General features: G+C 38.9%; 1 protein-coding gene across 2 annotated transcripts in view; it reads right to left on the reverse strand.

Moving 5' to 3' along the window:
• zfyve9 (zinc finger FYVE-type containing 9) overlaps window positions 1–25649 on the reverse strand; it is a 41010-nt gene that overhangs the window by 4405 nt on the left and 10956 nt on the right. The window contains exons 2-18 of one of the 2 annotated variants that reach the window (XM_023334894.1): window positions 25159–25255; window positions 23333–23440; window positions 20435–21765; window positions 18785–18884; window positions 16823–16999; window positions 15841–16004; window positions 14354–14462; window positions 13921–14043; window positions 12466–12621; window positions 10809–11033; window positions 8988–9070; window positions 8765–8869; window positions 6033–6183; window positions 3549–3629; window positions 2591–2753; window positions 1541–1646; window positions 286–462 (exon numbers count right to left, since the gene is read on the reverse strand). In XM_023334894.1, coding sequence (XP_023190662.1) covers window positions 286–462; window positions 1541–1646; window positions 2591–2753; window positions 3549–3629; window positions 6033–6183; window positions 8765–8869; window positions 8988–9070; window positions 10809–11033; window positions 12466–12621; window positions 13921–14043; window positions 14354–14462; window positions 15841–16004; window positions 16823–16999; window positions 18785–18884; window positions 20435–21765; window positions 23333–23402 — 3321 coding nt within the window. In that variant the 5' untranslated portion in view covers window positions 23403–23440; window positions 25159–25255. Of the gene's footprint in view, window positions 1–285; window positions 463–1540; window positions 1647–2590; window positions 2754–3548; window positions 3630–6032; window positions 6184–8764; window positions 8870–8987; window positions 9071–10808; window positions 11034–12465; window positions 12622–13920; window positions 14044–14332; window positions 14463–15840; window positions 16005–16822; window positions 17000–18784; window positions 18885–20434; window positions 21766–23332; window positions 23441–25158; window positions 25256–25649 lie in introns of both variants that reach the window. The other variant, XM_023334893.1, reaches the window with a different exon arrangement.

The raw sequence follows: 25649 nt of genomic DNA on the forward strand, positions 1-25649 counted from the left end.
TTAGAGTGGTTGAGAAGTGAGGTCACTTCTCTTATTCATGCGTTTTATTTATTTTTGTTTTGTTTTACCTTGAGGCAACACTGGATTTTTTTTGTTTTGTAAAAAAAAAAATATATATTTGTGAGAAAAAGTTCGGACTTTAAAAATAGCTACATTTAAGATCACAGCGGTTCATTTCTACTGCTGGAGCTTCTGTCGTTCTCCAGCAGATCTCAGCCGACTGGGCTGGCATCCGGGTCCAAACGGCTCCCTGAGGATGACGACGCGGCGGCGGCTTCGTCCTACCTGGTCGGAGTCGAGCGTGACCCTCAGGCCGAGCTTGGCCATGCCGTCCTCCTTCAGAAGCTTGAGGTGCGGACACAGCGCCATGCAGAACGCCCGCGCCACGTTCTCCACCAGCCGGCTGTGGTCGGCCGGGTCACTCAGCCCGCTGGGCTGGTCCTCGCTCTGCAGGAAGAACACCTGAGGAAAACACACACACCTTAAACGCACCGCAGAGATTAGCTTTAGCTTTTCTTAAATTAACTTTTTCTCTTTATTTTCAGGGTTTTTTTTAAATCCTTGAATTTCATTGATGTGTTTGGAAAATGCTTGATATTTTATAACATTTTACAATAAAAAACAATCTAACGTTTGATTAAAAGCCCAAATGTGCAACTAGACATTAGTAATGAATAATAACATAAGGATGTAAACATATTCATACTTCTCCTCTGTAACTGTTTAAAGATAAAAAAAGAAGTTTAAAATTTAAATTTGGAAAACATCATGTACAGTTGTAACCAGGCATTTTCATACACTTAATAAAAAACATTATTTTTCTCGCTGTCTGAAGTTAAATCAGTCTAATTTTCTCTAGTTTTAGGTCAGTATTATTATTTCTATTTGCTAAATGCCAGAAAACTTAAGAAAATTTTGTAGATTTTTTCTTAAGCATTTCATTTGAGCACATTTCAATGTAATGAACATTTAATATTCCTAATGGCTCAGTGACTTATTGACTTAAATAAAGGTTGGTTTATATTTTTGTTACATTAAATAGCGTTTTTGAAATTGGTGGATTTTTGTGTGTGTGTAAAATTAGTGTTTGGTTATTGGACTAGTCTTGTGTTTAGGATGTGAGAGAAACATTTCAAAACATGAAATTTTGTTATGTTTTAGCTTACACAGAATACTATCATAAGACATTAATAACAGTAAAAATATATATATATATACAATAATGAACTGAAAGTGTATTTTATTAGTTCACTTGTATTGTTTTTCATCTCCAAAGGTGTGAAGCTGGAAAAGTTTGATAACTTACCTTGAAAGTGCTTGAATGTTATTGTAGAAAAAGTTTTAAAACTTTGTATTTTTCTTTTAAATTTCCTTTATTTGTAAAATGTGAACTTTCTGAGTTTTTAGACCTGCAGCCTCGTGGGACGAAAGTAAAAATAATCGAACATTTGTTCCTGGGAGATCTGCCTGCTGGCCTGGATTTTCTGCAGTAGACTGGACAGTGTGTGTGTGTCGGTGTGTGTGTGTGTGTGTGTTTTACCTCGGTCCAGCGGATGACTTTGCCATTGGCTTTGAACTCGGAGCCGTGAAAGATCTTCACGCTGGTGATGGACTCCATGGATTTCCCGTCGATCGGGCTGATGACGCTGAGGAGAAAAAAAACGCTGCTGTTTGTCTACAAAGATAATTAAACCAGTCGGATTCCAGAGGAGACGCAATTTAACACAATTCATCTCCAGAGTGCTGTTGGGCAAGGCAGCTGCTCCTGTGGAGCTTTTATGAGCTCAAAATCAGTCGGGCTTTTTTTCCCATAGAGCGCCGAAGCATTACTGAATAAATATTCCACTGGTTAGCTGATGATGCATCTGCTCAAAAACGCAATTTTTAGAAAATAAATGTGTGTCTTTCAGAGAACCCCAAAAATGTACTCAAGTAAAAGTAAAACGTCACAAGTCTAAGAACTTACTCAAGTAAGAGCAAAAAAGTATTTGGTAAAAAGTCTACTCAAGTATTGAGTAACTGATCAAATTAGCAATCATTTAACAGTTAAAAACTACGCAATAAGACGGACCAAAATATAAAGTTAAGTGGAAATTTTGGTATTTTAAAAGACCAATATGACAATAATTTATATCAATAACAAAACTAACAAAATCAAGCAAAATAAAATGTTTCCAAATCACTTTCGTTCAATAAAAAAACATAAGAAACTAACAAAAACTGCAGGTGTGTGTCTGAATCTGGTGAATTTTTGGTTAAAACATGTTTGTTTATCATTCAGTGGGTAGAAAATCTGGAAATTTTACTCAAGAGTAAAAATACTTCATAATAAAATTAGTCAAGTAAAAATAAAAAGTACAGCGTAGAAAAAATACTCCTAAAAGTAAATTTTTTCAAAAATGTTACTGAAGTAAATGTAACTATTTACAATCCAACTCAAGTATTTAAATTGGTTTTCTGCTTTAATAAGACTTCTGTAAAACCGATCACTTTTATTATCTGAATGTAATTGTTATTTGAGTTTTTATAGTAGAAACTGTGAATCTTAATTATCCGAAAGACTAAAATCCCTTTTCTCTCCTCGCCTCACCCTTTGTTGAAGTTTTGGTCGTCTTCAGTCCACAGGATGTGGACGAGCTCCGGGTTCTCCTCCTGCTCCGCCTTTCCGCAGGTTATGGTGAAGTCCTTCATGTCCCTCAGGGCTTGCCGTAGAGAGTCCATGGTCTCTGCGGTGATCTGAATCATCACACCATCTTAAGCAGAGATAAAATGAATTAGTAACACTTAATGATGTTGAAAGAAACCGTTTTGTTTTAACAGCTCAAGACTTTACAGATTGTTTGGTTTATTTGCCCTCAGAGAGCAAAAAAAGGGCAGCATTAACTGTACTTGGTGCCGGATTCATTTACAATATGAAATAAACCAGAAATAGCTAGATTTCATGGATTATCACCCAAATTTTTACCACTTTTAAGCTTCAAGTTTGTATGAATTGTAGAAAGCAAAAAAATATAATACTTGCTTCAGTTTTTTTTAGTTAATCTTATGAGATCTCATCTTTTTGTCTTGTTCCTGCGGTGTAAATCCAGTTTATTACGTCTAAACTGGAGTCCCACAAGGCTCCGTACTGGGTCCACTCTTCTTTTGTACATTTGTCAAACTTTCTATAAGTTTTAAGGCGAGAACTTACATTTAAGACTTGCATGAGCTTTAATACTTTCTTACCTCCCATTAAAGTTAAATAAAACTTTGTCAACTTATATTAGTTACTGTTTGATAATCTGGTCTAACACAAAACCTAAAACTCTGCATGTTATGAAGCGCTAAACATGTTAGGCAAGAAAACTATTCCGATTCCGTTCCAAGCTGAAGAAAAATCTGAAATTATAAAAGATTTAAAGCTTTGCTGTGAGTAAGACAAGCTGGTAAAAAGCTACTAAGAAAAACAACCTTTAAAGCGGTAATACATCTGAATATAAGAGGATGTGTGAATGTTTTTATATTTTCCTTTAAGCCATCAGGTATTTTTATTCACATTTTTTCCTCACCTTCTACTATGCTGGTCTTAGCCAAGAAACCGGACGAGGCTTTCAACGCACCACTGAAAACAAAGAAGCAGGATCCAGTAACTGAAGAAACAGAGAAAAAACAGAAGAAATAAACAAGGTCAGTTCAGATTTACTAAAAATTACTGAGATGTTAAACTGAGAGCAGAAAGGAGAATAATTTCACAGGCAAGTAAATGTGGCGCCTTTAAGACAACAACGGGACGCAAAACACGGGAAGAGATGAGGGACAAACACTGCAAAAACAAAATATCAGGTAGTTTCGGTCTAGTTTAGAGTGGAAATATATTTACACTTAAAATAAGACAAAACTAACTGAAACGCAACTTTTCAGCAAGATGTAGGCGCTTTTTTAAGTGAATAATTACTCAGCATTGATGAAAAAGTATGTTTCACTGGAAGATTATTTCTAGGTAGCAAATTTTGTGGACGATAAATTGCCCCGGAAGTCATTGAGATAAATCATAATATTGTTTCGAGACAAATTTCAAGGAATAGAATGCTATTAATAATGCAAAAACACTTTCTCAAAGATTAATAAACTTTAAATTCAAATCAAAAGTTAACAGTGGCACTGCAAGACATTTTAAATATCCAAACTAAATAACAAAACAACAGAAACAATAAAATAATTTATTATGAAGTCTCTGAAAACAAAACGGTCCTTAAAAAAAACAGCCTGTTGAGACCAAAACACCAGATTAAAAACTTTTATGATCCAGTTTTTGGTAGAAAGAGATAAAAATGATAAATCATGCAATTAACCATATAATTGACTGATTAATTGCTTATTGCAACAGGCTTAATTATTTTACTAAAACAAGACATTTTCCCAGATATAAGTGAAATAATCTGCCACAGAAAGTAGTTTTTTTCTTAAAACCACCTTCTATATTTTGCTGGAAAGTTACTTATGAGTTGGAGGGTGGGTTCTCCCTACCAGACTTCAAGCATTATTACTGGGCTTGCCATTTATACATCCTAGCATGGTGGAGGAAGGGCCCACTCTCATCTGATGTGACTTGTCCTACCTGGTTATCTTTAGAGCGTCTGCACTGTTGTAATTCGTCTCTAACCGCCCTCCTTAACAGCCCCATTAAAGTCAGTAAAACACTCTATACCAATAGTTTTGTCATTGGCAATACTATCAGAATCTGGAAACAGATACAAACATTTATAAAAGCTCCAGAGGTTTACTTTGACACTCCGATCTGTGAAAATCACTCCTTTGCACCAGGTCTCAGTGACGCCGTCTTTCGGGCGTGGAGAATGAAGGGCATCAGTGTGATTGGTGACCTATATATTAGTGGAACTTTTGCATCTTTTGCACAGTTATGTTCCGAGTATAATCTTCCTCCATCAAGTTTTTTCCGTTATCTGCAGGTTCGGGACTATGTTAGGAAAAATGTATCGGATGGTGGAACTTTAATGAAACATGATACCCTGGAAGAAATAAATAAATTTGATCCTGTCAATCGGGGGGCAGTGTCACACTTTTATAGGATCTTTAATGGTATGCGTGTAGATACAACCAGGATTAAGAAAGCATGGGAGGATGAGTTAGGGCAACAGCTATCTGAAGAACTGTGGGAGGAGGGTTTGAAAAGTATACAAGAATGTTCTGTCAATGCCAGACACAATCTCATACAGTTCAAAACTATACATAGGCTCCATTATTCGAGGGAGAAGCTGAGCACTTTCTTTACTAGTGTGTCTCCAATTTGTAATCGTTGTCGGACTGCTATTGGTAACTTGACACACGCCTTCTGGTCATGTGTTCAGCTTCACTCATTCTGGAAGAAAATTTTTAATTTTTTTTCAACAGCTTTTGGGAAAAAATGGGATCCAGAACCTCTTATTGCCATCATCGGGGTCTCCAGTGCTTTGCGATCAGCCACTAAAAATGAGAAAATGGCGGTTTTGTTTGGTACGGTGATTGCTAAAAGATTGATTTTGAGATTTTGGAAAAAGGACTTCGTGCCCACATTTGATTTGTGGTTGGGAGAACTAGCAAATACTCTGCATCTGGAAAGACTGAGATATCACAACGAAGATAAAGTCAGTGTGTTTGAGAAAATATGGGACCCTGTACTAAAATTCCTTCAATGAAAAAGTGTCTATTTCAGACCTGTCACTGCTTAATACCCTGTATAACTGTCCGGTTTTTTTTTTATACGCTTGTGGAAAGGTTTGGATCAATTTGTGATGTTTTTGCCATGTTGTCTTGACGATGTAAGTGTTTTATGATGTGCCGTTTGTGCGGGTAAGGGATGGGTGGGGATTTGATCTGTTATGTTAATTTAGGTATGTTCATGTATGGAAAATTTATGTATGCAAAATTTAATAAAAAAAATAAAAAAAAAAAAAGAAAGTTACTTATGAGTTGGTTTTGTCTAATTTCAATAGCACTAAGATATTTACAGTAGAATCTCGACAAACTACTTGGTTAGACTTTGTGTTTTTCACCTTTGCGCGGCTGATGATGGATGCTGATGGCCTGCGTCTGGTAGTTCCCGTCGTCGTTCTGGACGCAGACCAGATGGGAGTCGGCCCGTTCGTTGAAACACGCCCCCATGGCCAGAACGTGCTCGTTGGACTTATTCATGGCCTTCATCAGCTGCAAGGACACACAACGCACAGCGTGACCAACCGGGTAAAGGCGTCAAAGTGACTTTCTGGTTAAGCCTAATTGCTTCTGGTGCAGATCTCGGTTGAACGGGAGGAACGTCGATGACAGATTGCAGAGAAACTCAAAGACAGAGCTGGATTTCAGTTCCTTGTATTAATCCTGCTTCTGTTTGCCAATCCGAAATAAAACTGAAAATCTGCAGGGCTTTAACCGCTCACTGCGTTAAACGCTGCAGAGCGGCGGTTCGCTCTTCGCTTTGCTGACTTCCCATCTGTCAGCGCGGCGGCAGCCAAACTCCAACGCTGACGCTCATTCGCGCCCCGCAGGCGACACTTTATCGCACGTGGGCAGCTTAGAGGCCCAACGCTCAGCTGCAGGGGAAACCGCACAGATTTGCATGCATCACCTAAACACAGAACTGTGTGTGGATAAAACACACACTGATGTTTTCAGTCTGACTAAAATCTGCTGGCTGGAAATATTCAGTTTAATCTTTGGTGTGAAATCACACGATGAAACGATTAATCGGATTACTCGTGATTAATCGCCAACTGGAGTATGCAGACTATAAAACAGGGGTGTCCAAAGTGTGGCACGGGGGCCTTTTGTGGCCCTTGAAATGATTTTCGATCGGCCCCCAATCAAAAACAGTAAAAATTTAACCAACAAAATAAAAAATAATTTGTTTTTATTCTAACAAGGCAACAGACTAAAGAATTTTGTCTTTTTTATGTTTTGGAAAAGGAAGATTTAAAAAAAACAACAACAAAAAAGAAAAAACACTAAATTCACTGCGGAGCATCATGAATTAAGCTCTAATTGTTTTTTTCTACAAGAATAAAAAGATAGAAAAGAAAAACTTATAGAAAAGTATTATACATATATAAAATACGTTCAACTCGACCTCATATGTTCACTATTTATCTAGTTTTGTGGATGACTTGCAGTGATTTTAGTCCTCAATTTTTAGAAAACCAAATTTTCCCTTTAAAGGAGACGTGATATTGAATAAAGTTTGGAAACGGTAAAATTCTTTCCCCATCTTTAGTCACACCTGAAAACATTTGAGGCCATTGTTGGAGTCACAACGAGCGCGTGTGGTATGAAAACACATAACTCTCAAAGTACACACCGTCCTTGAGACTCTCCTTATCCGTGGAGCAGGAAACCGCCAGCTCATTTGGTAACCATAGCAACGTGTCCAATCGTGACCGGGGACACTTCTGTGCCTGAGCGCTGCTTCATGCTGCAACATCTTATTAAAAATGAATGACAGAGTCTAGTCAGCTAGAAAAACTTGTTTTGTTTTTCTGCTTCTGCCTGAATTATAAATTTAAACGATGTAACCAACCAGCCGAGTAAAAACAACAAAAAAAACAAACAATAGTATCGTCATTTTTAGCATCAATTTATGGATTTATGAAGAGGATGTTAAATATTTTTGATGGGCGATATAACCTCAAATTGGTATTGTTATAGTGAAGGGTAAATAAATGTATTTTTATCTGTTGCAGCATGGAGGTTTGCTAAATTTATTAGTGCAAACCAATGGTCAGTGTGACGCTGCCAAGTTTAAATTTAAAAATAGTCCCTAAAAGTGCAGAAAGTTTCAGACTGAACAAGTTATCAGATAAAGAAAACTGCAGTTTTCAAATGATAACTTGACTTATTAGAAACAAGTTAACCAAGCCTTATGTGAAAAAGAAGCTGCATTCTTCACCAACTCAAAATTAAAGTTTTTTAAAGACCATTATGAATTACATTTAAGACCTTCATCACGGCAGAAATGCATCTTTCATATAGTAGAAGTGTCACGTTTTTTTGCACAAAATGCACCTAGCATCATGTGGGTTCCTACAGAAGTAAGGAAGTGGCGAAGACAAACGTTGCCCAGCCAACTAGCGATAAAGTTGCACTTTACCCACGATAAATGCAAAAAAGCTAGCTAGCTAGATAGCCAGGATACATCAATGGCCTCGAGTTGCAGAAAGCAATGAAGATTTCTGTGTGCGACTCAAACGTTTGCCTGAAAGAAAAGTCCTGTGAGAAAAATAAACGACACATGCACGACTAAATAGCCCTGCCATGAGAAAATGTAAGAATTATTATTAAAGTATTTAAGACCATCTTACACTTCTTGAATTAATTTAAGACATTTCAAGGCCTTAATTTTAGATGCCTTTATGTATTACTTATTGTAAGGATGCAGACACCCTAGATGACTTTTTAAAAATGATATATGATCAACTCAATTGGACTGAAGTCCAAGCTTTGATTAGGCCTGTCAAACCGATTTTGTTTGTTTTTAGCCATACAGACGTGGATCGGTTGTGGTGCTTCAGAACATTGTTTTGCTACATAACCCAAGTTCTCCTGGTTGATCCATGTTTCCATAAATTATGAAAAGTCTGAGTCCTAAAAAGGTGAATCAGCAGCAGACCATTGCTCTATCACCACCGAGTTTTAACAGCCGTCTCTGATACACTGCACATCTAACAGGATGTTCCAAATCATTCCAGTTTGATCCAAACACAAAAAGGTTCCTGAAGGGAAACATTTAGAGACTCACCTCATTGTATCGATTGCTGGGGATCTTAATGCTCGTCTTCCTCACCTCCATGTCCACAACCAGACCTTTCACCACCGGCAGAGTGTACTGGTAGTTACGGAAATCCTGTAAAAGAGACGACCGTATTATTTTGTTTTATCAACATACACAAACAGGTTCATTTTAAATGGTGTTCTCAGGTAGTTTGCTTAAATAACAGGAAAAAAGTGGGAAAGTCACTTACTGCTAGCAGATTCATGATGGTGTGCCCGGTCTCTCCAAACAGAGGTTTCCTGAAGCGAACGCTGAACAGTGGACACGGATAAACTGCAAGAGCAAATAAATAACACCAAGTTAAAACTCCAATGCACTCCATCACATCCGATTTAGCAGTTATGTAATTATTGTATCACTTTCCAGAGCAAAAAGAAACAGAATAGTTAAGAAAACTATTTGTTATTGTGACACATGACAGGTTTCTGCTGGTTTCACCAACTAAAATTTAAGACCATTATGAATGGAATTTAAGACCTGTACTACAACATAAATGTGTGACCTTCGTCCAGCCAACTCTCAATAAATTTGCACTTACACATAATAAACATAAAAAAGCTAGATAGCAGGTAAAGGTGTGTTAGCAGTGAGTTAGCGGTAGCCTCAACTGTCTCAACGTGTAAAGCAATGAAGATGTCTGCGTGCGACTCAAACTTTTGTATGACCGAAAAGTCCTGCGAGAAAAAAACAAACATTGAATATACACAAGATTAATAAGACAAAGTTTAAAACCTGTGATCCATATAGTAAGAACAAACTTTTAAAAATTAATTTCAGGCTTTTGAAGATTACTATGATTGGAATTTAAGACCTATATCACGAGACAAATTTACGAACTTCATAAAGTTCATAAAGAGAGGCTCTGGTTTCTTCAGCTGACAATAAATTTGCACTTACACATGTTTGCAAAAAACGCTTGCTAGCTAGCAAGGGTATGTTAGCAGTGAGTTAGTGGAAGTCTGACAGAAAAAGGAGGAAAAAACAAAACATTGAATATACAAGATTAATGAGATAAAAAATGAAGACCTGTGATTAACATATTAAAGGCACATGTACTTTATAAAAAATAAAATGTAAGACTTTTTAAGGACTTAATTTTTTGGGGGGACACACAAATTTCTGACTATTTTTGAGTGAGGTTGACCTAATTAGAAATCTGAGAAAGTAAGCTCCTAACTTTCAAAAGAAGAATCCAGCTTCTTCTTAATCTTCTTAAACTACTATTTTCAACTTCGTCTCATCCAGCAGCTGGAAAACGATCCCACTAAACGCCGTTTTGGCCTCAGTATGCAGAACCTGCCTTGTGTGGGTCAGGCCTTCAAGAGGCGACCATGTTGACAACAGCAGCGTTTGTGCTGCGGATTAATTTCTTGGTGATTCCAGCAGTTTGTGTTGAAAACGTGTCTTTGTTAATGTATTCCAGCCGGAGTTGCAGGATGCAGGCTAATGGCTTAAGAGAGCGCGGCGGAGCTCTGAGCTGGCAGGTCTGACTGCGAGAAAAGAGGATTCTGAGGAGAAGAAGAGCCTCTCTGACAAATCTGCACACCAGCTTTCCAGATTCATGAGACACTGCAGAAAAATGGAAGCATAACAGCTGCCTGCTTTAAAATGATACAAAACATCAAGAGAGGCTCTGGTTTCTGCAATCATTTAACAAGTTCATAGCAAATACACAACATCTTACCAAGTATATTTTCTAGTGCAAATATCTTAGCGCACTTGAAATAAGAAAATTAATTTACAGGCAACTTTTCAGGTAGATATTGGAATTTGCTTTAAGCAAATAAATCCTTAATATTGATGAAAAGGTAGTAGCTCCATTGGCAGAATAGAGTTGCTTTTGAACCATAATAATTGAAACACTAACATTTTGATGTGTAATGACTGCACTTGGCAAAATGTAATGTTTTAATTATTGATTTTAGTGTTTTTATGATGTAAAGCACTTTGAACTGCCTTGTTGAAATGTTTTCTACATATAAACTTGATTGATTGATTGATCCAAACTCACATCGGTACTCTGCTCCCAGCCGCAGCATGAGGCGGATCGGGAAGACCTTGGCCCACGGCGTCTCCCACTTCTGGATGAGGATACCGAAGAGGTAGGGCGGGTTGGGCAGCAGCAGGTCCTGCAGCGACTGGAAGGACGGGCTGATGTAGAGGAAGCCGCCGTGCTCCTTGCTGCCCAGGAAGCTCTGGGTGAAGAACGAGTGACTCAGGTGGCTCAGCACGTTGCCTGGTGGCCAGAGGGAGGAAGAGCCGTCAGTCAGCAGACAGCACAGCGAGCGGCTGAAGCTCTCTGAAGCCAGCACGTCCTCCAAACGCCTGACTGACGGCGGCTTAATGAGGATCAACGCACACAATATGACTGCCTTCCAGCAGCTGACACAGCCCTGATGCAAATATGAAACAGAAAACCGCCTGAGGAAAGCGAGCCGTCGCAGTCGGCTCATATTAGCAGTTTTTACTGTGCAGCGTATGGATGTAAAGAAACAAAACAAAAACGAGACATCCGGACAATAATGCTGGAGGTAAACGGGCAGTTGGCGGGAATGTACTCTCAGGGAAACAATCAGATTAATAATGATTTATTGATTATTGAAATAATCAATTAATTTAAGTATCAATTTTTACAAACCGAAAAAAACACTACTTTCTGAAATGGCAACATATTCAGAGCAGTAATTAATCTGAAACTATTAAAAAAGAATATTATGCATTTAAGATAAAAAAAAAGAAAGGCTTTTATGTGTCTGTAAATATGCAAATATGTTCACCGGGTCCAAATTCAGTAAAAAATAAATTAATAAACAAATAAATAAAAAAATCTTAAATACCTTTTGTTATCCAATTACTGATCAGTTAACCGAAAAAATAATCAATAAATCAGCCATATTGATAAGTCAAGCAGAAAGAGCTCAGCTTTTCACAGGTTAATGCTAAAAGTATTTTTTAAGCTGCAGATGAATCCTTTGCTATAAATGATCAAGCGTTCACATAGGCCTGCCTCAATAACCAATAAATCAATTAATCAGACGATAAATAAAAATGAACTCAATCATTTCCACTTGAATGATTTTTATTTTTTCTCTATTCTGTCTTTCTAACAAAAACTGGATGATAAAACTCTTCAGTCTGTTGCTTTGGTCTCAACTAGCCCTTTCTTTCAAGGATAATTTAGTTTTTGTAGAGACTTTATAATTCATTGTATTTGTTGTTTCATTTATTTTGGATATTTAAAATCTCTTCCAGTTTCAAATGTTCATTACAATACAATATGTTCCATTTATGCCATTTACATTATATTACTTGAAAATGGTCTCCAAACAACGACATTATTGTGTGTCACAATAATTTCTGCTAGATTTGTTATTACAGGTCAAGCGTTCACTACAGGAATGATGTGTTGCTGCATTTTAGGCAATGACATGTTTATTTTCTTAACTAAAAAATTAACTGAACTGTTAATTTGCCTCTTTTAATGTCTTTCTAAAATCTTATGAAAAAAGGCAAAAGTGGGTAAATGAAAGATCTCCAGAATGTGGCAATTTGTTTCATCCGATTAATCGTGACAATAATCAATACCTAAAAAATGTGTTCGTTGCCGTCCTAAAACAAGGTGAGCGCTACTCTTTGTAACTCTTATAGAGCCGTGGCGAATTTCTCACCGCTTAGGGCTTCTTGGTAGAGCTGCACAAAGTGTGTGAAGATGTCTTTGGGGATGGTTTTCTCGTCGGGTAGACACTGGAGCAGAATGACGACCTCGGCTTGGCCGACGGCGTGCATGCCTTTAGTCGTCACGTACCAGCACTTCCTGTTGACATCTGAGAGTTAAAGAGAAAAAAACCTGGTCAGGGCAATGAACGTAATACCAGGATCAGTAGAGTTTCTGCAGGTTTCACCAGCCTTAAAAATATATAAGTCTTTTTAAAACCATTATGAATGGAATTTAAGACCTATATCCACTGATATAGATGCAAAAAAGCCAGCTAGCTAGCTGGTAACATACACTTGCTAGTTAATTAGATAGTAACGGTAGCCTCAAGTATTTAGAGCAGGGGTATCAAACTCATTTTGAGCCATATCAAAAATCTGAATGTTCTTAAAGGGCCAGTTGTGCCAGTATATGTTGATAAAACCAATTAAATTGTTAAATTATCAATAAATAGCTGTTCCTCCAGGATTCTGTGATTGTTTTAGTGGTTTCTTACAATCAGAATTCCAGATTTTGTGGTGCCAATTTAGAAATGTTTGTAAGAAATCTTTTACGATATTTGCGCTCATATATGGTGTTAAATGTGATTTTTTTATTACTCATATCAATTGCAGACAATAACTTGACATCAAGAAAGGCTGAGGCAGCAGTCACTTAAATTCAATGTTTTTGGCCAATTTAGAGAAAATTTGCAATAAAATCAGAAAAAAATGTGGAGGTTTGTTGATTTTCTGTGAATTTTGCAGAAGTGTGAAAAACTGGATTATTGATGTAATTTTGATTTTAAAGGCCCACATAAAAAGCTACGGAGGCCAGATTAGGCCGCCAGGCCTCGAGTTTGACACGTGGTCAAGAGAATGTAATGATGTCTGAGACCAACCCAAAGTTTTTACCTGACAGATAAGTCCTGAAAAAAAAGAGAATACATAGAATATGCAAGATTAAATAGTCTTGTAAAGACAACATTAACAAAATAAAGACCTACTTACTTTTTGTAAATGATTAACATGTTTTAGTTTCATGAATTTCAGACTTTAAATGATTCACAGACACTCTGCAGTAGGGAAAATAAAAAGCTGTTAAACCAAGAAACAAGAAAAAAGTTTGCAAAACATTTGGACTGAACTGAAATAAAATGTGTAGCAAATCCTCTGCAGAAGTAAAATCCAGTCATATCTTCTCAATTTTTCAGTTTTGCCCAGTTTAGTTTTATTTGAACTGGTTTGATTTATAACATTGTATATATAGGACTAGTTTTGTATAAAAACAAGTATGTATATTAAGGCAGGAATTTGTGTTTTTATGATGTAAAGCACCTTGGACTGCTGCTGCTGAAATGTGTTACACAAATAAACTTGATTGATTTATAAATGTGTAACATTTAATGAGGGGTGTAAACATGACTCACAGTTGACCAGCTTGACCATGGCTAGCAGGTTAGCATTGAGCACGAACACCAGGGGGTCCAGGCCTCCCTCCTCCAACTGCTGCATGAGGACGATCTCCAACGGTCTCTCCTCCACGGCGTAATCTGCGGGAGATTCAGAGTGCTAAAGTCAGATCAACAGGAAGAAAACAGCCGGAGCGAGACAGAGATTCAAAGAAGAAGTCCTGCTGTCTCTGGTTAGAACAACAGAACAGCTTCCACATCGTTTAAGCATCGCCTCAGCGTTCCCGTGAAAAAAGCTTCTCCCCTTTCTGTTGGCAATGAGTGGTGCAAAACATGAGCGGTGACACAAAGGCCATGAGGAGCACACTAAACGGACACAAACACAGCAGCAATGAGGAGGCAGCAGAATGGTGAGGATGAAGGCAAGCACCTGTGATGTGGCCTCCCGTACCTCCTTTGACTCCGGTGGAGATGAGGATGGGAGGGAGCCCGTCCTCCGGGATCAGGCTGAGGGAGCTGCCCACGGGGCTGCCCGCTGGCGCAGCGGGGGTCTGGGCCACCTGCAGGGTGGAGAGGAGGGGGTAGTTAGGCTACGATCACACCTGAAGTGACCCAAATGTGACCTCTATCTGATCTATTCATGACAGTCTGAACAACACAGATTGGATTTTTTCACGTATTGGTGAATACCAATTTTTTTTGTCTGAAATATTGCTAAAAGTGGCAAGAAAGTGGGTGGGGTGACTAATGTTAACAGACACAAACTGGTGGACCTCTCTGTCAGTCAAACCACTCTCAGAAGAGGACAGTGGGTGATTTTTACACTTTTGCTGAGGTAGATCAGACCTGCTTCACATGTAAGTATCGGTTGATCACCAATCTCCTAAAATTAAGAAAATCATCTTGGATAAATCAGTGCACCCCTAATAATAAATCCATTCCTAATCTTTTTCTAAATCTGGGGTCGGGTCGCGGAGGCAGCAGCCTAGGACCTCCAGACTTTCCCCAGCAGCTTGGTCCAAGTTCAGATTAGTGGAAGAAAAACATTTAGTGTCAAAAGTAATTGGCATCTTCTGTTTATTCCCCCGTCCCCACTGAGTTTCTTTCTACCGCCACATGGCCAGTTTGCCAGAAATTGGCCAGAATTGGATTACCTAATGCAAAGTCACTTGAGTTAATTTGAGCAGGAAACGTCTCTCAGCTGAGCCACATGAAATTTATTGCTTTCTGCAACAAAACTCACTTGGACAGCTGGCATTCAGCAGCTGTTCACTCCAAATAAATACAAAGGCTTTGCTGTAGGAATACTTTTACATGAGGATAATCTCATTAATGGTCCAACCAAGAACAATATGTCTCAACATTAAGCTTTTAAGTGCCACATCATTTGTAATTCTCTTCATTTTAACATGCTTAACATATTACAGTCGGTTATGGAGGCAGGATTTCCTGAGTAAAGAGCTCATTCACTACAAAACCACAAATTTTATCAAGTATCTTTAGTCTAGTTTCTAGTGCAAATATCATAATACATTTGAAATAAGAAAAGTAACCCATAGAATAACCTTTCACTTTCAGCAAAATATAGGTGTTTGTTTTAAGTCAATAACTCCTTAATATTGATGAAGTTCTAGTTCCACTGGCAGATTATTTCATTTATAACATGTGAAAATGTCTTGTTATAAGTGAAATAATCTGCCAGTGGAAATGCTACATTTTAATCAACACTAAGGAATTAATGACTCAAAACAAGCTCCTATTTATTGCAGAAAGGTTACTTGTAAGTTAGTTTTGTCTTATTTCAAGTGCATTAAGATATTTGCACTAGAATCTACATTAAAACACTTGATAAAATGTTGTGTTTTTGCAGTGTTGTGACTCCCTGTATTCATCCGTTTGAGCTAAGCTAATAGCATGAGTCGGGGATACTGAACTCGCCTCTGAGGCCTCCGGCGTGGCGGCCTTGTTGGAGCAGGTGGAGGCGACCCGTGACCGCAAGGACGCCGAGCCGGAGGACGGCGGTTTGGAGGATTCTGCTGCGTCTCCGTTTGGAAGAACCCCGTCGGCAAACCAAACCCTCCTCTGGTCCCGCGACAGGGAGCCTAAACAGGAAACAAACACAAAACGTATAAAATATAAGGGCGAATAATCCATCAGTTATTTTAGGGATTAATCAAATATTTTTTATTCATTTAGGTTAAAAAATAAAGTCTTTTTTAGGGCTGCAATTATTATTTTAGAAAGTAATTGTTCTTACACTGACGATTAATTGGTTGAAAAAAATTGCCACATTTTTCATTCAACCACCTTTTTTATACATTGTTAGAAATATATAACAACTGCAAATAATTTATTTTCAAAATGAGAAAATAAATATTTTATGCAATAACATAACATGCTGTTCATTTATAGGAAAGGAGGCTAAAATATATATATACATTTCCAACACAAAGATGTAAAAAGCTCAGTAATTCCTGCTTTCATTTATCAATACAGTCTAGGGCTGATCTGTTTATTAATTCATTTATTTATTTTTGATTAGCTGATTAATAATTGGAGAGAAAAAAGCGCTAATAGGATTTTTTTAACGATAATTTTAATCAAGTGAAACTAAAATTATGACATTTATGGAGTTTTTGGTAGAACATATTTACAGACAAAGGTTTACTTTCTTATCTGTAATAAAACAATTATATGTTTTCTGTACAGTATTACATTATTTAAAGTCAAGGTGACGATTAATTACTAAATCACTTAATGATTATTTTAATAAACGATTAATCGTGATTAATCGTTTCAACCCTAAAAATATATATTCATTTCAGGCCCATTTGTTGGTTTTTCCATCTACTGGGATAGAATATCATTGCAAAAGGATATAAATAACAGCTTCTTATTCTCCTGCTGATGAGGAACGTACCTTCATTGCCAGATTGCTTCAGGACTCCCACGGGCACCATGACAGTGGGGGGCGGCGAGCTGAGGACCCCGGACGCCTGCGCCTGCTGCAGGGGGGGGATGGTGGAGCAGTACTCCGCCGGGTTGTTCGGGTTTGGACTCTGATTGACTGCAGTAACAGGCGTCTCCGCTGATTGAACTGACAACAACAGAACACAACATCCGAAAATATAAAGCAGTAAGCTAGAGATTTATAAACATCCCAACATCCAATATTTCTTGTCTAGACTAAGAAATATCGACATGGGCGTGCCGTGGTGGCGGAGGGGTTAGCGCCACCCACATTCAGGCAAAACGTAGCCTCGACGAGGCTGTCGCGGGTTCGACTCCCGGACCCGACGACAATTACCGCATGTCTTCCCCCCTCTCCTTCCCCCTTTCCTGTCAGCCTACTTTGAAAAAAAAAAAGGGACACTAGAGCCCACAAAAAGACCCCTTGCGGGGCGATAAAAAAAAAGAAAAGAAAAAATAAATATCGACATTTTTAGATATATCTGATTTTTGATTGTAATTTATTGATTTCTCCTCTAATTTTGGGTGATGTCAAGAAGCCATAAGCCTTCAATTTGTTATTGTGCCAAATTACATCCACAAATACTAACACATTTTACTGGGATTTAAAATGAACAACAGACCAACACAAACTAGGGTCATTCATTGACAGTAAGTCTGGTAGCTTTAAATTAAATCATGGCTGACACATGGTGGAGGAAGCATCATGCTGTGGGTTGGAAAGATTTTGAAAGTATTCAAAAATACTTTCAAAATGAAATGTCAACTCATATCATCTACGTTTGAATAAAGAGTTGTTGAAGATGTTGATGATTGTGGGCAGGAAGGATCTCCTGTAGCAGTCTGTACTACAGTGTATCTGAAGAAGCCTCTGACTGAAGGCACACAAATTTGTCTGTAATGTTTTTCATTTTGTAAAAAAAATGAATTCTCCTTTCCATCTTCAACTCCAGAGGTTCCAGAACCGAACCTGTTTTCTTTATCAGCGTATTTAGCATTTAAGTCCCAGGTTCTGATGCTGCCACTCCAACAGATGATGGCAGAAGAGATTATCCTTTCTACCACAGATTTCTCAAAGATAAAACCACATGTCCAGAGTAACATCACCCTCATAGTGAAACACGGTGATGGCAGCACCATCCTGTAAAAACGTGGGTCAAAGTAAACCATAAATCTGATTAGGAATATTTACCAATGTGTTGGATTTAATGTTGAGATGCACAGTTAGGTTGTAACTAGTTACATTTATTTGAGTAACTCTTCTTTAAAAAGTACTTTTCAGAGTATTTTTACTCTTACTAGAGTAAAATGTCTGGATCCTCTTCCCACTGAGAGTAACTTCACTGAATGAAAAAGAATATTAACCAGAGAGACACACACTTGCAATTTTTATCAAAGATTCATAAGTTTTATATTGAAATAAACTGATTTTGTAAAAATTTTACTTTTGCCTGATGTCATTTTGTAATTTATATGATTTATTTTCATTTTGGTCTTTAAAATACCAACATTTTCCTTTATATTTTGGTCCGTCTGATGCTGTAATGTTTAAATAATAAATGATTAATGGGTTATCACTCAGTGCTTCAGGCGCCTTTTACCAAATCCTTTTTTAACTTTTAAGTAATTTCTTGGACAGCTATATTTTACTTATTTAAGTAAAAAATATGTTTAAGTAGTGCTACTCTTACTCGAGCACTTTACCCTCCTCTGTTGAGATGCCATCCAGTTGGTATGATGTTGAGAATTGGGAAAAATAGTTCTTTTTGCAAAGACTAGATTCTCTTCTCCAGTTTTTCTTTGTAAGAAATGTTGAAAACAGAGTATCTTCTGCTTTCTAACTCCTAATTAAGCATTACTTTGTGTTGAAATGAGACAAAATGTCAAACAGATAAGTGTGATTGTTGCTCACCGTTTGTCAGGGCAGAATGACAGGTGACACAAACGCGGGCCTCCTTCCTGTCCATGTAGAGCAGCTTACACTTCAGGCTGCAACACGCTGCACAGAACACCTTAAAGAGACCAACACTGCATCAACACATTGCACTTTAAATAAACATTTCACAAACTAAACCAGAGCCCCCTGTGTGCTGCAAGGTTTTACTGTGACCTTTGACCTTCCTGGGATGATAATGCTGCATCTACTGTTTATAGCTGCCATGCAGGTGTTACTATTGCTGCAGCGCCAGCTCCTCCCAGCTCAACTGGCAGAGCCAGAGTGTTTGTTTACCACCTTGGGAAATTAAGTAGCGCTCCGCCCGGTTATCCAGTGCGGTGTCAGCGACCGCATGCTGCATTTACAGCAGCACGGACGCCACACGTGGGCGGTCCTTACGCCAGCTGCAAACAAACGACGACTGAAAGTGCATCTAATTTGAATTTCCTTTCCCTATGCTAATTATTTTGTTTCTTCTTTTAGGTTACATACAGCTCTGGAAAAAAAATTAAGAGACCATTTAAAATGATCAGTTTCTCTGATTTTACCATTTATGTCTATGTTTGAGTAAAATTAACATTGTTCTATTATTCTATGAACTGCTGACATCTCTGAAATTCCAAGCAAAAATGTCATTTTTATTAGCAGAAAATGGGAAATTGTCATAACGAATAAGAAGCAGTGCTTTCAGACTTCAAATAATGCAGAGAAAACAAGTTCATATTTATTTAGAAACTACAATACTAATGTTTTAACTCAGGAAGAGTTCAGGAATCAATATTTGGTGTAAAAACCATGAGGTTTTCTTTTTTAAAGGTTTTATTGGCTCTAGTGGCCTTTATTTGATAGTTAATTGACAGGAAAGTGGGTAATGGGAAGCAATGCTTCAAAGGTCGCCAGGCTGGGAATTGAACTTGTGACAGCCACGTCGAGGACTAAGGCCTCCATATGTGGGTTGAGCTTAACCCCTGCGCCACCACAGCACATCCAACCATGAGGTTTTCAATGGGGTTCAGTGCAGCAGGCTCTTCGTTGTTTCCAGAGCTATATGTTCTTTTTAGATCTGCAACCAGCAATTATTTGAGTAAGCGATTAATCTATAGATTAATCGGATTTAAAAATTGTCACGTTTTTCATTCAATTACCTAATTCTTTGTTTTTTACAAAATTATACATACTTTTTTAAATGAGTAAATAACCATTTTATTGCCTAAAGTACAACAACATTCCTTTAGTGTACATTTGATCATTTGTAGCAGAAAATGCTACAAATGATGTTCACTCAACATGTAAAAAACTCAGCACTTTCTGCTTTACTAATAGATTAGTAATATCAATATAGGATATTACTAATCTACTGACTATTATTTGGAGTAACCAGTTAATAATTGGATAGAAATAGAAGTTTAATGGGAGTTTTTTTTTTTTTACAGAATCTGAACCAGGTGAAGCTAAAACTGCCACTTGAGTAGTTTTGGCTTTATTTCTGTTACTTTTCAGAAAATGGCTTTTTTTTTCAGTATTTAGAGGAGCAGCTCTGCATGATCTAAGTGGATGTTTAAGTCTCCCAGGGAAGCGGGGCTCTGCTGTAATAGCCGCCTCTAACCGAGTTAAAGCAGCGCTGACCTTGCCGCAGGCCCTGCAGTGGTGCCTCCTCTTGGTGAAGGTGAACTTGACGTCACATTTCATGCAGACCGGGGCCTGCGAGTCAGGCACCCACACAGGAGCCACCTCTCCCAGCGAGCTGGCGGCCTTCCTGCACAGCGCCCCCTGCTGCCCGGCCTGAAGGTCGTTGTCAGGACTCTCAGACGCCGTCAGCGATGGAGAGCGGGTTCCTCCATTTCCATTGAGCGAACTCTGGCCCGTCCCACCTGGCGCTGGGTCGGTGGGCGTGCCTCTGCAGCAGCGGCTGTCCATGTTCTTGTTCTTGGCGCTGAGCTGGTTCTGGACCTGGCCGGACAGCGGCTGCGGGATCTGCAGCTTGAGGCTGACCGGCTGCTTGGGCCGCGCTCCTCCGTAGGGAACGCTCACCGGCTGCAGCCGGCTGTTGTTCAGTTTCGTTTGGACGCCGCCGGACCCGGCCGCTCCGCCGTCGCTCAGCTCCTGCTTGCTCTCCTCCATCTCCTTCTCTTCGGTCACAGAGTCCTCCTTGGACGGGACAGGAGACGGAGAAAAGTCCTCGGTGTCCTCTGCTTCGTTGACCTTTAAGCTGCTTCCATTCTCCATCTCCAGACCGTTAGGAAGGATTCCAGTTCTAACTTTCTGCTCCATTTGTCCATTTTCAGCGCATTTTCTCCCCTCCTGCTCATCCTGCGCTCCGTCCCTGCCATGAGGAGACAAACTGTTCTCCTCAACCTCCGCCTGGACACTCTGACTCCCATTCACACTTCCTCCAAGCTCCTCAGAATTTATACTTTTTTGTTCCTGCTCAAAGTCCTGCAAAACAGCAGAACGGTTCTCATCTTTCAACTCTCCTCCATTTTGAGTCACATGTGGAGGATTATCCTCAGAAAGAGTCCGTTCCTCTGCTAATCCCATCTCAAACGTGAAGCAAGAGCCTCCACCGCCCACTGATGAAGGTTCCTCCTCGTTACCAACGTGGACCTCAGCAGGAGAACTTTTCTGTGGGCATCCTGTGCAGCCGTTCTCCACAACGCCGCATGGCGAGACGTCGTCAGCGCCCACCAGCTTGCCGATGTTGGGCTGAGGGAGAGGCGGGCTGTGGACATCCGCCGGCCTCTCCTCCGCCCACGGTTGATGCTCAGGACCCGCCGACCTTTTGGGGTCGGGTCCTGAGGAGGTGCTGGACGGGTCGGGAAGAGTCTTGAAGGGCAGCGGGCTCTCCCGGGGGCTGATGTCTGCGTGGGCCAGAGCGGGATTCAGGGAGAGCATGTGGGCGGGCGGAGCCAGGATCTGTGTCCACTTAGCGTCCGAGAGAATTGACGTGTCCGTCTCATCTGCAAAACAAAAAAAACCTCTTTATTTCCACCTGCAGCTTCAAATGTAAAAATATTTGCATCACTTGTGATTGTAACAAGATATTCAAACTTCAACAACTTTCAGCTTTTCAGCAAAAAGTTTAGTGTTAATCTCTTAGCTTTCCTTTTTCCACATTTGCTCTATTCCTACATGACTTGTTGCAAACTTTAAACTGAAATTCTCATTGTTTTTGTCTATTGACTAGAAGTGCACAGATGAATCAGACCAGATTTCCTTAATTTTTGGCAGATTGGCCAACCTCATGCACCAATCTTAATCAGCTAAATATCTAAAAATCACCCACTGTCCCCTTTTGCTCTGCTGGGAGAGAGGGCTGGCCAATAGACTCACCTCTGAGATAAAATCGTCACATGTGCAATCACTTTACTTTTACCAATTTAGTGGCTTTGTCGCTACATTCATCAACTTTTCAGACAAAAAAAATCATTATTGGCTAAAATCGTAATCATCAGCTCTGGCTTTTTAAAGATCGGTCATCGGCCAGAAAACTGCAGTCAGTGCCCCTCGTCTTCCCACCTCTGCCGGTTCAGGTGAATAGCCACATCTTTTCATCTGTGATTAATACTTACAGAAAATTAGACACATTTGAACTCTACAGAAGAGTAGAGAAGATTATATTTGAGGTATCAGAGAAAAGGGTGCTGAATTCATGCAACATTTTAAGATTTTTTGTAGTTGAAGTCTGACAAAGTTTTTAGAAACTATAAACCACAATTATTACAAATGATCACTCTTCCAGGTGATCAGACAGCTAAAAATGGCTCGACCAAACAGAGAAACGAGGTCAGAATAGTTTGGAAAAATTGGCTTGTGAATGAGCTGGAAAATTGTGGGAAAATGGGTTAAATGGTTGAGCAGCTCCAGGGAGAAATCCTGGATACAGAAAAATGAAGGTGTGAATGCTTTATCATGAGATAAAACATTTCTGTAACACATCTAAAATGATTTGTTCGCATTGCTGTGTTTTTTACTACTTGCTCATCTCCTCCCTGCACAGGAATTCATGCTAAGCTCTTTCAGTGTGTGTCACATACACACACACCAAGTTAATCTGCCAGGCTGAATCTCTGGCTGACGGCACCTTCAGCCAAAACACACACTGAGCTCCCAGCACCTGTGTCTGTTATTCAGCACTTTCTTTTCCTAGGGTTATTTTCCATAAATCCACAAAAAAGCCACCTTTCTTCAACAATAGGGAAGCCACGTTTGTCAAACACACAGCTCAGCACTGCAGTGTTTACTTTGCACTTACTATAAATAAGCTCTGCGAAGCAACTTTCTCAAAAACCCTCTAATTTCGATTCCCTGCTTATTCTAAGTGACCATAAAAAAGACGCCGGTCTTGTCTTGAACCAATTACACAGTTTTACTGAATCCCACAAGCAAAAAGCAAATCCAATTAGCGGCGTTCCCTTGCCGTGCGGCCTCAATCACCGCCCTGAAGTGTTACTCAGCTGTGATGGCTGGAAGCTCCTGCACACCTTAGTTATTTTCCGTTTCCACGCCCTTCACCTGCCATCTCACCTTCATTCTGCTCGAACTCGTCCAGCACCTTGTCCAGGTTGAAGGCCTCGGCTTGGAAGTAATTCTCCATGGGCCAGGAAGCTCCACCTTGCCAACGGCCGTGTGAACCTGCCAACAGGAGGAGTTCACCAAGTCACCAATTTAACCTTAAAAACGATAAACGTGTGTGGACAAGGGCTGCAGCTAAAACTTAATTTAGTAAGCAATCATTCTGATGATTCATCAAATAAAAAAAAAATTGGCACAAATTACTGACCAGATCCAAACAACTCAAAACATAATTTGTATCCCAGTTTAAACTTTTTGTGATGTAAATGACTCCTGAATGTTGTACGGACGGATATTCTGTGTACTGTTCTTCGTATTGTTGTGTTGACCTTGGTTTCTGTTTGTTTTTGTTTATCCAATAATAAAATCTAAAAAAAAAGGCACACCCAGCAGATTTTTTATTAAGCCCACAGGGTTTCCCCCCCAAAAAATGTAGCTAAGCCCAGTGGTAGGGGTGCTAAGGCAATCCACAAGTTGCCTCACCGAGTTTTTGTGTTAAAAATTATTTAAGGTTGACGGGGAATTATCAACACAAAAAATACAGTGGTAGATTAAATAAAACTAGTCTGTCTGTAGGTTAATAATCAAAGGCCATTTAATATTTAAATAGATAATTGCCTGATAAAGGTTACTGATGTTTTATTACATATAAAAATAGTTTAAAGCCTGTCTTTGCTGTTCCTGTTACTGGTGTATAAAGAAATTCACTTAAAATAAATTTTAAATGAGCCTGGTGGAGGGCAAGTAAATCCTGGTGGCCCGCCAGGCTTATGATACATTGAGGGAAATCCTGAACCACTTTTTTTTATACAATATTAGAAATACACTAAAAGATGCAAATTTACAAATAATTCAATTCAATTTTATTAAATAAGAAAACAAACATTTTATTGCCTAAAATGTACAAACAGAGCATTTCTTTAGTGAACGCTTGATCATGTGTAGAAAAGGATGCAGGATGCAACATCAACATGTGAAAGTCCTTTCTGCTTTACTTAACAATAAGGTGTAGGGTTGTTGATTATTTTTTAAATTAACAGATTATCAGTTGGATAGAAAACATTTTTATACAGAAATTGAACCGGGTAACAAAATCTATGCCACCACTTGAGGAGTTCTGGGTAGGACATATTTAAAGGCAAATGTTTGATCTTTATTCTCATACTATTTCAACTTTATTCCTGCATCATAATGACTTTATTTTCTATAAAAAATTAATGAATAAGATAAAAACCATATCCTGACCCTTGCATTTCATAGAGTATACCTGAATTCAAAGTCCAAATAAACAGAAGCTGCAAAACACGCTTGTCAAGAAAGATGGCGACTCTGGGCGTGCTGACATCACTCTGAACTATTTAAACCCAACAAGTGCATCGGTAAAAAAACCAAACAACAACAACAAAGAAATTGATTAGTTGAGAGCATCCATTTATTGCCCAGCTCTGCTTTCCACTAAATTTTCCATTAATATGCTGTAAAAAACTAAATGTTTGTGACCTTTTATGACTTAGTCTGCTTGTGGCAGGAGGGCGAACTTATCTAAAACAGTAAAATAGCTTTGCTAAACTTATATCTCAATGTGATTTACAGCTAAAGTTTATACCGTGTACTCACTCTGCACTGCCAACTATCCTCTGTTTTCTAGGTTGCCACGCATCACGGATAAAAACACTGCAAGAGCTAGTCTAAACAGACAGTTTTATGGGTGGAAACTATATTTGCACTGCCCTACACAATCCTGGCTGAACAACAATGAATTAAATGGAGAGGCTTACCTGTACGGAGGTCCTACTCTGCAGCCCCGGGTGCTGGGTTTTTCTTCAGCTCTCGGATCTGCCTTCACCCAGTCTGGCAAGCGCCCAGCGCCCACACCTGAGGGAGGAAAACACCTTTAGAGATCTTCCTCAACTCTTATTCCAACACCTGCAGCTGTTTGCCAAACCAGCTATGTGAGTAATGTTACCGCACCATGCAGCTCTACAAGATTTAGAAAATATATATTCAGAGGTTTAGAATTAGGTTTGCAATAAAAGATTTGGTTCTGAAATTATGGTCAATTTCACGTCGCTTTGGTCAGTAGCTGTGTTTTCATTGACCACAGAATTGCCCAAGTTGGAATTACGAAAAATAATTTTATCAAAAACTTTTAGCATCTTTGCATTAGGATGAGACGGCATGACGGCAGTCGTACTGCAAAAGAAACAATAATTCTTATTGTTGATTTTTAACAAAGAGCATTAACATTTCTTTCACATCACAGGAGTCA

Source organism: Xiphophorus maculatus, chromosome 6 (assembly GCF_002775205.1).
Source record: "Xiphophorus maculatus strain JP 163 A chromosome 6, X_maculatus-5.0-male, whole genome shotgun sequence".
NCBI classification, from domain to species: Eukaryota; Metazoa; Chordata; class Actinopteri; order Cyprinodontiformes; family Poeciliidae; genus Xiphophorus; species Xiphophorus maculatus.